This window comes from Populus alba, chromosome 17 (assembly GCF_005239225.2).
Source record: "Populus alba chromosome 17, ASM523922v2, whole genome shotgun sequence".
Taxonomy (NCBI): domain Eukaryota; kingdom Viridiplantae; phylum Streptophyta; class Magnoliopsida; order Malpighiales; family Salicaceae; genus Populus; species Populus alba.
The window spans coordinates 13,846,208-13,857,733 of record NC_133300.1 but is presented as its reverse complement, the minus strand read 5'-3'; the positions used below and the strand labels follow the sequence as shown (position 1 = coordinate 13,857,733).

At 30.5% G+C, this 11,526-nt stretch overlaps 1 protein-coding gene across 1 annotated transcript; it reads right to left on the bottom strand.

Moving 5' to 3' along the window:
* Positions 1 to 2,170: 2,170 nt before the first annotated feature.
* On the bottom strand, positions 2,171 to 4,143 carry LOC118029383 (transcription initiation factor TFIID subunit 8). Its single transcript, XM_035033263.2, has 2 exons — positions 3,876 to 4,143; positions 2,171 to 3,651 (listed from the first exon to the last, which is right to left on the bottom strand). The coding sequence occupies exon 2, from the start codon at positions 3,545 to 3,547 to the stop codon at positions 2,507 to 2,509; it is 1,041 nt and encodes a 346-aa protein (XP_034889154.1). The 5' UTR covers positions 3,548 to 3,651; positions 3,876 to 4,143; the 3' UTR covers positions 2,171 to 2,506.
* Positions 4,144 to 11,526: the final 7,383 nt, after the last annotated feature.

Below are 11,526 nucleotides of genomic sequence, written 5' to 3'. Positions count from 1 at the left end.
TAATTTCAATATATGATAGTTTTGAATTCCTAAAATAGCTTGTTCTTTCTAGCAATTAGCTTGTTAATTTCATTACAGTTTTGCTTATTGACTACCCGTGCAACTTCAGTTTAATAAGGAAAGGAAACAAAAACAAAGAACTATCATCAAATTCATATAGCTTCAGAGGGAGGGAGGTTGGGAGAATCACAGCATAAGGCAATACAAATAACAATCTAGCACTACAGAGTCCCAGCATAAGTCAATAGAAATACTAGCCTAGCACTACAGAGATATCTCAATATCACTGAAGAGAGACAACTTGCAGCTGATTCTACTGATCATGGTCATAAAAGTAGGCAATATATATATATAGATAGATAGATAGATAGATAGCACATCAAGCAGTAAGTTATCAGTGAATGCAGCAATGAACTCAAAACATGCTATGCTAAAATAGTTGAGGGGAACCGATGAGCCCAAAACACCATGATGTTAATGTTTCAACTGCAAACCCAAAAGCAAAGAAACATAAACACCATTCTAATAATATTGTCAAAGAAACTCTGGAACATTCCTTAGTAGATGACAAGACTATAATCTGCCTAATTTGCAAAAGAGACCGTATTGTTTATATGTGTGTATGATATTGGATGGGTGAACACGTGTTTATGATTTATGATCAAAGACAACAGGACAACAATAAAGAACAGAGTGGATAAGGCAGCACAAGTAAAACATATGACCTGAAAATCACCTAGAACAAGACAAGGGTTTGACTTATCAGAGACATAAAAATCCCAGAGAATAAAACCAAAAACAAAGAGAGAGTTCATTTAGAATTCAGTGCAATCCTCATATCGCACCCCATAGCCAGAGAGGCTTGACCCTATCTCCAGGTTGCTAGAAGGGAAACATTATCAAAACAATATCAAGAAGCCCAAGAAGACGACATCATCAAACAAAGAAAAGAAAAATTCATACGTGAGAACCTGGAATTCACCCATTCCATACAGGTCATTACAGAATAAAAAAAATTGGCAATAGTTTTGTTGATTTTTTCCTGTTTCCACGATCCTTGTGAGACAGATTCTCTCCTTAAAAACTGTGTGTGAGAGAGAGTAATATCATGACCAACTTTCTGTGTTATAGGAGGAAAAAAAAATTATAACAGGGAACAAGCTCTTGGTGCGAAGAAAAGAACCATATACCAAGACAGAAGATCATTCACTATATGCACCTGGCCCCACACCATCTAGTAGCTAAATGTTCTTGTACTTGGAATTTCAACAGAACATATAGTGCACTTTTTGAAAACAAGAAGGCATGCAGCAAGCAACCATGTGTCGTAGAGCATTGATCATAGTTTTATTTGCTCTTATTTTCCAAAAGAAACAAGCAGATAACACCATACGGTTAAATCGGCAAATGTAAGTAGAAAACAGATTCATTCTTTCCACACTGAGCATAGCACCTTATAAACAAAAGTCACCTGTATAAAGCATTTCTTAGATGATTCAAGTCCAATTAGTTTTAATTCCAATGTGTTACAATATCAGGATGAATTATGTTTTCTGTTTCTTTAGGTTGATAGTTATTCAGATTAAGAGGGGACGATTATCAAGCTTGACACCTTCAAATCAAATTATGCATGAATTTATTGACTTGAGGTTCCACAAAACACACCTGCAATGTCTGGTAATGTCTTAAAATTGGGGAGATTCTAGTAAGTAACTCTTCCATCCTAATTTTTACCCATTTTTTGGGATGTCCCAAACATTGGTTCCCTTTGTATTTCAAAACAAATCTTAGCAATTAACAATAATGCCCTCGCTATGAGTGCTCAAAAACATTACTCTCGATGAGAGTGGAGAAAGGAAGACGGCAAAGTCATTATTGGAATTATATGGCAATTTACACATTACACCATGAACGTGAACCTAGCTGCCAAAAGAGCAAGAAACTATGATAACGTATTTAATGCTACAATGGGTTTCCAAAGAAGTTGCTTTCCAAATTCAGTTAGTTGCAGTTATGTATACATATAATTTTTCATTTGTATGATCGAGCATTTTGTTCTTATGTTGAGAAAGAAATTACCCACTAGCCAGAAGTTGCAGAATCTAAGCATCAATTCAGTATAGAAAAGGAAAAGGAAAAGGAAATAAAGAAAAAAGGGGGAGAAACAGTATTTCAACTAAAAAGAATCAATTACTAACGACTGCATATGATGACAAACTGGCATTCACATACCTCTAAAACTTGCTTAAGTGAGAACAGATCTCTATTGTAGAATGTAATTCCCAATCTTTAGAACGTATGATGATAACCATATGTCAATGATCTTAACTACTCTGGAACCAGCTTCTGTTGCCAGTTTCCTAAACAAGTGTACAATTTCTAATAAAACCTAATTTACAACTCACCCAGTTCACTTGGGTTTTCCATAGATTGCTTTAGAATTTTCTCAGCTCTCCTTTTGTTATCATCACTCTCACTATCCTTCCCAAACCACTTGCTGATCTTCTCAATGCCAATTAATTTTCTGAGGGCTCAAATCTGGTGCTCCAGCCAAGGAATTCTTTCCAACCTGAATCTTAAATTGCACAGCAGGTCTTTGATTTAAAAGCACCTTCTTCTGTCCCTCCTCAGAATCGCAGAACCTACTCTTCATTGCTTCAATGGCAGGAGCAAATGTCTCCATTACTGATATATGGTTATCCATTATACGGTTTTGCTCAACTGGATATCTCACAGCAGCTTCGTCAGAAAGCCTAGCTGGAGGGACAAGGTGGGACACTTCCTTCTCTCCAAATTGCAAAGGAGCAGCAAGAAATGGGTTACTCTCAGTCCCTTGTGTTGCTCTAGCACTGTTACCAAATGTAACAGAGGAAGGTCCTCCAGAACCATTGCAAGTAAAATGTTGTGGCAAATTCATGGAAGACATATCCATCTTCAGGTGATGCCTTGCAGGCTCAATCTTATCAGCATTAAAAACAGCATCTCCTTCATTCCCAGCAGGCAACTGAAGATAAGTCTGGGGATCAGGAAATGCAGGTAACCAAGCCGGGATATGCTCCCCAGGAGACTCCCCACAAATCTGGAAAAAACTTGGCACGGGCTTCTTTTCTCTAGCAACTGGGAAAGGAGGAATAGAATAAACAAATGGGATATCCTCTGCAACGCCAATATACTGAACAATCTCCCTAACAATACCCGAACTAGCAAGACAATGATCAACATTGGAAGCACCAGCAAACCCCTGCGACAAACCCAACTCTTCCATTCCTTGAATGACGTCAAAAACATTACCCTCTGTCCTACCAGCTAAATTAGCATGGAACTGAGCAGTCTTTCCTATATTCCGTATATACCAAGTAGTAACATCAGATAATTTCTCAAGTGCAGACTGCTGAAAGGACTGAAACCCCAGTGTCTCACACATTTGCGCTACAGCAACCTTCGCAATCGCTCGAGCAAATTCATCTCCACTAGCACGCGACTTTCTCTTACCACTATGCCCTGCTTTGTCATGCAATCTTCCACTCTCCCCACCTCCATGGCTCATATTCAATACCTCATATCACTTCACATTAGATATTAACCCTCAATAGCACCATCCATCCTCACCCATTTATAATCCATTTCATTTCTCATTCCCCCCTTAATCAGCTGAAAAATAAATCAACATTTCAAAACACACGATATTTTTCAAAATAAAATAAAATAAGGAACTGATTAAGTAAGAAAGGACGGAAAGTTTAATTTTCTCTCATTTTCTTAGCAACCAAACAGAGACAGTGGTACACTGAAGGAAACCCTAGAGAAAGATGTAAAGGAAATTGCAGAACAAGCGAAGGAGCAGAATTGGAATAAATGATGAAGTGAGTGATTACCGTTCTAGGGTTTGGAGCGAGACATACTTGAAGCGTCGAAGAAGACACGGAATGAAATGAGAGGACAAACTGAAATCGATCGATCTATGGAAGCTCTAGGCAGCGAGGAGGAAGTTTTTATGCTAGGATTGGATTTAGGGTTTTGAAGTTTAGGACTTTTTTTATTTTTATTTTAAAAACCCTGGTTAAACCTCTTCGATTTGGATTTGAATCGGAGGAGAGGAGAGGGAGAGGGAGGGGGGGGAGAGAGAGAGAGAGAGAGAGAGAGACGGTGCAGAGCAGTGAAGCACTGTAGTGAGAAAAATAGTTTTTTTTATAGAAGAAAAGGATTATTTTGTTTTTATTTATTTTAATTATTATTGTTTTTAATTAAAAGAAAAAAAAGGTGAGAGAGCTGATTTCTTGTTGACAGCTGTCCTCCATATTAGAAATTTGGTCAAACTAAATAAAACTATTAAATATTGATCCCGCGTCTTTTTTTAAAAGAAAAAATGTAATTTGTGGAGCTTGAACTTTGTAACTTCACCTTCTAAAATTACGCGATTCCAGTGTTGTCATTTCTTGTTCATGCTTTATATCATCCAAAATATATTTGTATTATAACATAAATGATCCAATGATGCAGCGAGCCCCGATTGTTAACTCAATAAGTTGTTCGAGTTGTTGTTTGCACTAGATTTAGAGTTAATTAGGTATTGTAATAGTATTTTGATTTTAAAAAAAAAAATTTATTTAGAAATATATTAAAATAATATTTTTTTTATTTTTAATTTTTTTTTAACATCAACACATATAAACAATATAAAAACACTAAAAATAATTTGAAGTAAAAAAAAAAATTTATTTATAAAAATACTTTTAAAATACAAAAACAAGCAGGCTTTTAATAACAATGCAATGGTATATAAAAAAACTATCTTACATTACATGGGGTTGTGGCCTAGTGGTTGAAGGAACTTGTTCTTTTCCTCCACACCAGGGTTCAAGCCCCACTTGTGTACGCCTGTCACCTCCGCGGTGTCTTACATGCTCACTAGGCTTGCAGGATGTTCAGTAAGCCCGGAGATTAGTTGTGGTGCGCGCAAGCTGGCCCGGATACCACGGGTTACCAAAAAAAAAAAAAGAAACTATCTTACATGCTTGGTGCCTATTTGATATTCTTGTACTTTTAAAAACACAGTTATTTTTACTTTGTGTTTGTGATTGTGAATCTTCAATTAAGGTCTTTTCCCGTTATTCTTGAGTCCATCAAGCAATTATAGACATGTCTAAGATCTATTGAAGTTTGTTCCAAACTTTTTCAATTTTAAAGATGTGTGTGTTTGGGATAGAAATGTGGTGAGGTGTGGTTGGCTTTTTTTATGGACAACCATCTTAAAGTATAAAACCATATTTCACTAAAAGCAAAAAATACGTGTTTTTTATTGTTTTTTATATGGATCCTATAAAAAAAACTCAATCACACCTCACTACACCTTTATCCCAAACACACCCACATAAGAGATATGGGAATAGAATTTGATAAAAAAAAAAAAAAAAAAAGTTGGGAGGAACATTTATAATGATCAGAATAAACAAATGAAGGCTTTGGAAAAATAACACTCTAAACAAGAAGGCTATTTTCTATTTTTTTTCATTATTTATCTTAGCTGTGTTGTGGTCTATTACAGTGCACATGGTCTCTCTCTCTCTCTCTCTCTCTCTCTCTCCTCTCTCTCTCTCGGTCATTTCTCAATTGTTCATTTAGGTTATTGGATTATTTTTTTTAATGTCACCCTAATACATTATGGTCACATGATTTAAATCATTATTATTCCTTTTTGTATTATGTTATACATCATTTTTGAAGTGTCAAAAAAATGCCTGTGCTTTTGATTGATGTTAAGTGTTGGGTTCCTGAATATCATACATACAGTAGAAACTATGAAACAAAATTATTCAGGAGCTCTTAGGATCCTATTAGATATATCTAGAGTTTATTAGGTTTTTATTACTTGAAAACCTGATCTTTTTTTGCTTTGAATAATTTTTTAAGGGTTGAGTTGTTGCAAACCACAAGTTGTTCAATTATTCAACCTCCAATGATAATCCATACAAACTACTTATGAGAAATCTCTTACATCCCTATTTAGGAGAGAGAGATTACTATACCTAGAGTGCTAGCTCAAATTTTGTGTTTACGTAGTTTTTCTATTTAACATACAACTTCTAAAAAAAATAAAAGGCATAGCCCACTATTTATAGAGAAATCTGAAATACCCTAAAAATTGGTAAAATATCAAATTTCCTTCTAAAATAATATCCATTTATTAATTCAGGATAATTTTAGAATTTAACTCAATCAAGGCTTTGCATAACTTTTCTAAGTCTAGAAATATAATCCTTGTATTAATTATATTCTAATCATTAATTTCTAAAATATATTTTAATCAAGTTATACTTAATTAAATCATCCTAGTTTAATTTTTGACTACTGGTTCCTAATGTATATGACCCATTAGATTCCTAATATGTTAGCCCAAATATAAATTATAATTATAATTAAATAGAATTAAATAAATTAAACAATTTAATTTATTATCAATTAAATAATTAATTAATTTATATTTTATAGATAAGGTGCATCGTCTAGTAATGACAATGTTATAATCCCCTAAATATTAGAAAAATCGTTAATGATTTAATTTAATCTTTTAATGACTTGGTTTCTTAGTGTAATTAATATTTTTTTTATCAATAATGTTTTGATTTAACATTAAAAGCATGCAATATGTCTATCATATTAAATCATGTTTGTTTTCTACATAATAGTCATTGATCGTTTGAATATATAAGATATAGGTGATATCTCCATATGAAATTCACATGCGAGTTAGTTCAGTGTAAATATCTTATGATAAACACCTATATATTAGTTATAGGTATTATACCTCAATTTATGAAAATTGATGCTTCTTTTCATAAAAGAAAAGACATAATATGTATAAGTCTTTATAACTCTAATGAATGTTTAGTATTTAAGATAGCATCTACTAGAAACAGTTTAGAAATAATATTTTGATGCAATAAAAATCCTATAATAATAACAACTTTATAATTTTCCTTGTAAAGTATTTTTATCCCATAAACTTTATCTTTACTCTAGATTCATTCATCTAATAATTATATAAATATTAAAGATAAATTAAGCCTTTATTAATAAAAAAAATATGTATTTATATGAATATAATAATATTACGTGTAATCAATTGAATTAGCTATAAAACATATTAAATTAACACTAAGCTTTGTAGAAAAATGTTTTAAATTTACCAAAAAGCTTTTTTACTATTTTGTTTTCTTTATTGTTCATGTAGATCTGAATACACTGTTGATTGCTAGGTGGTATCTTTTTTTTCCTAATTGCTACAATACACTTAGTTGGTACCTTTTTTTTCTCCATGTCCTTTAGTAATTGTTTATAAAAAATGCATTTTTTTTTCATCATTGTATGTTATTGTCAAGTGATTTAAATCTTTATTATTCCTTTTGTATTTTATTATATATCGCATTTGCAATGTTGAGAAATTTCTTAACTTTGAATTGATACTTGATTTTTCAAAAAGAAATTAAATTTATTATTTAAAAAAATTCAAAACAACATGGATGAAGTTTAATATAGAAAAAAAATGAGACAACCCTTTTTTTTTTTTGGTTCATGAGGAACGAAAAAGGTACACTTTGATCCTTGACTTTTTTTTAAAAAACTTTTTTATGTCCCCCCTTTTTTATGGTTTAACTTCTTCAACCTAAACTTTATTTGTTTTGTGTTTTAGCCTCTAGGATTTAAAAGGAGCCAGGAAGTTTTTGGAAAATAAGGAAGGAGAGAGATAGCGATCGGTTAGCCATATCCAATGATAAAGAAAGTTGATTTTAGTATCAATAGTTTTTTCTTGAAAAGAAAAATGTTATTGAGATGTTTCTTATTTTCAATCTCGCTAGAAGAAGTAGATCAAGGTTAAGAGATAATTTAGCTTCAATTTCGCATTATATAAATTACTATTCCAATCTTGGCATGGTTCTTAAATAATGTTATGGTTTTTTTTTATGGGAATGTAGCATATATTTTTTTCAAATACTATATGTCTAATATGCAAAAAAATAAAAATAAACATTTCTTAATGAATATTCAATGAAGACATAATTTATTTTTCTTTTTATTTTTTGATAGATGTTTTACATGGTTTTATAACATAAGTAATTTGTTTTGTTGCCTTTAATCACATACAAAATAGAGATTATTTTAATATTTTTTTTTATTCAAACTTGTTTTTGAGATCATGATAAGTTTATATTTAAAAAATAATGTTTCTAATTAAAAAAAAAACATGATTTTGTTGAAACAACAAATAGATGAAGAATTTTACAAATCTTTACTTTAATTGTCACTACTTTTTATTAAAAAACCATGGTGATAATAAAATATTATGTTGTTATTTTTAAGAAGATCATGGTTTTTTTTATGATAATATTATTGATTACTTTATGTACAATTATGCATTAACATTATGTATAGAATTTTTAAAATATTTTTCTCATTAATATTGAATCAAAATAAAATATCTATTTTTTAATTTTATTTTATTTTTTACATAATTTTCTCAAATATATTGTTATAATATTTGTTTTTCATATGCGTGCATAAAAATAATTGATTCATAATTTTTTTTATTTTTTTAATTGAGAATTTTTTTTCATGATAATGATAATTTTTTTTTTATAAAAAAAACAACGCTTATCATAAAAGAACTTGTTTTCATCAAAATAACAAAAAAACAATATTCAATAAGAAAATTAGATTTTTGATTAAAGATATATGTTTTTTACTTTTGAGTTCAAATCATTATAATTGTTTTAATATTTTTCTTTGATTGCTTTTGTTTTTTATTCAATGAACTATATTGCTAAAAAAAATATTTTGTTGTCAAACACCAAAAAAAAGAGGATGAATCAGAAAATATAAATTTTAAATATGTTCTCATCTGTGAATTTATTCATTGTCTTTTCTATGATTTTTTTTATTGTCATATAATTAAATAAAAAAATAAATTCTATGAAACAAAATTATTAAACTGGTCAAGCCTATAATCTAGGTTGTGGGTTGGCCCTATTTAACCCAAATCAACCCAAAAACATCATTATTTTAATATTTTTTAATTAAAAAAACTTAAATCAATGTCTTTTTAATTTTTTTTTAAAATCAAATCAAGTTTTGATTGAGTGATTAATGTACCATCTGATCGACTAGGTCAACTTTCTCGTAGTTTAATTTGAAATTCCACCTAGACTAGAGATCAATTCAGGCCAAGAAATTTTTTTGTAATAGTATATGGAATAACAAACTAGTGTGTAACTAAAAAATATATATGGCTCTTGTTAAACTCTTTTGCACTATAATTTACATGATACATTTGATGCTAATGGCATGTAATTAAGTATTACTCTAAAAGGCGTGAGTTTTTTTTACCGTGTAAGTCTCTATTGTTCATCCTCTTGCACATTACTGTGGATGGACTGTGCAAAATCTTATGTTTTTTCAATTTGGTCATCAAATGTTTTTTAGTGATTTATTCATAATTGAAGATCAATTAATTTGGATTTCTTATGAAAAGGTAGGATTGAAAGAAGAAGGACTCAAATGAAAAAAAAGACACCACGTATGGGTGGCATGTCATAAGTTTCTTAAAAGATGCACTTTGGTATTTGAAATTTAAAAATCATGTAAATTATATAATTTTAGTACCTCAATATTTTTCTAGTTCAATTTTAATACAAAAAGCTTATTTTTGTTATTTTTTAGACCTTGGTTGAGAGAGGAGAGAGAGAGAGATCGTCAAATTCCAGATGTAGAGAGAGAAGTGTTGTTGACACCGATTTAGATAATCAAAATGGACGATATTTGTGTCTAAATGGTTCCATTTGATGAGGGGAGTTCATATTAGATATTTTACCTTTAAATTTCATAAAAAAACAAATCTGAGTTGAAGTTGATTTTTAGATTCGGGTTTATTTTGGTTTGTAGGCAAGTTTTTAGGTTTTTTAAGGCGATAAATAGATTTATCATGATTTCTACGATGTTTTATAGGTGTTTCAGATGAAGAAATAGGTTGAAAAATAGGTTTTTTTGATAAAAAAACTTAAAGTAATGATTTTCCAGTCATCATAGTAGGCTAGAATTTTAGAATGGGCACACATGTACCTCACTTGGAGGCACATGGAAAACGTTGCATACTTCAAGCAATGCGTGTTACATCTTTTAGCATCTAAAAATACCATTCTATCGTATAGTTAGAAGTGTCATTATAATCTTTTTGTTGGAGACGTGTCTCCAATGGTGATCTAGCTTGTCAATAGTGATTTTTTTTTTTCTTCTCCCCCCCCAAAAATTATAGCTTGACTTTTTTTTTATTATTGATCAATACCAGTTTTTTTATGTCATTGTTTTTTTTTATCATGTTTTGTTCTTCTATATTTAAATAGGTATGAGATCCATCTATTGTTGTTTTCTTTTCTTCTTCTTTTTTGTTTTATCTAATTGAATTTAAACTATCTTATTTGATCTAGTTAATTAAATTTATGACCCAAGTTATATATATATATATATATATATATATATATATATATTAAACATGCTTGCGGTAAGAATATTTATTTTATGCATAAAAAATAATTTGATCCCATGGCAAAGCACAATCACCAAAGCTAGTAAGTCGTGATCCACCATAGATCAACCATAAATAAATTAAAAACCACCACATGTCTACCATAAATAAATCTTAAACTATCATTATTCTTTGCGAGTTTGCAGCAATTTTGGTTTCTTAGTACTTGTCACCAGTGTTTCCTTCTAATCTTCTACACTCACCCATTCATATGCATTACCCCTGAGTACATTTATATGGATTCCTTTGAGAGTAATCTGGTAATACTACCAACGTTTATAAGCAGAAGCAAGAAGAGAACACAGAGAAGAAAAGAGAAGGATAAAATATATCTGTGTGTGTGTGTATATTAAAGACGACTTGATTTTTAGATTTTAAAAAGTCAAGCATCTATTTGAAAAATATTAAAGACGATACATTTAATTGTAAAAATATAAGAAGTTAAGGCATCATCTATTTCTCTATCCTCGTCCATGAAAAGGTTATATCCACGTAAATGTGCATAGCTAGTGTTATGATAAATGTTATTTTTTCCCTTTATATATCACTTTGAGTGTGGTATCCATCATTTTCTTCCCTTATAAACAACATGAGAGATGAGTTATCATTCATCCCCTCCCCCCGTCCTTCAACTTTCCCCCATACATCTTTCCTCTCGTCCATCCTTCCTCCTTCCTATTAAACATACTCCTTGTAACCACAAGCGTCAATTAAAATGATCAAAAAACAGTTTGATATTTTATATCTTGAAAAGTTTTACTAACACATGAGAAATATAAGATTATTTAAGTTATTTGGGCATGAAATAAGTAATATCAATAGAGAAGAGCTCAATTTATGACTATATACTCGATGATGAGTTTTTGTCAAATATGCTTAAAAAAAAATGAGAAAAGATAAGTAAAATAATGGGCAATAGGTAAGAATTTGATCAGAAGGATTCCAAAAAA

Coding starts and splice junctions, on each gene's coding strand:
- LOC118029383 (XM_035033263.2), bottom strand. CDS start 3,547: ATGAGCCATGGAGGTGGGGAGAGTGGAAGATTGCATGACAAAGCAGGG.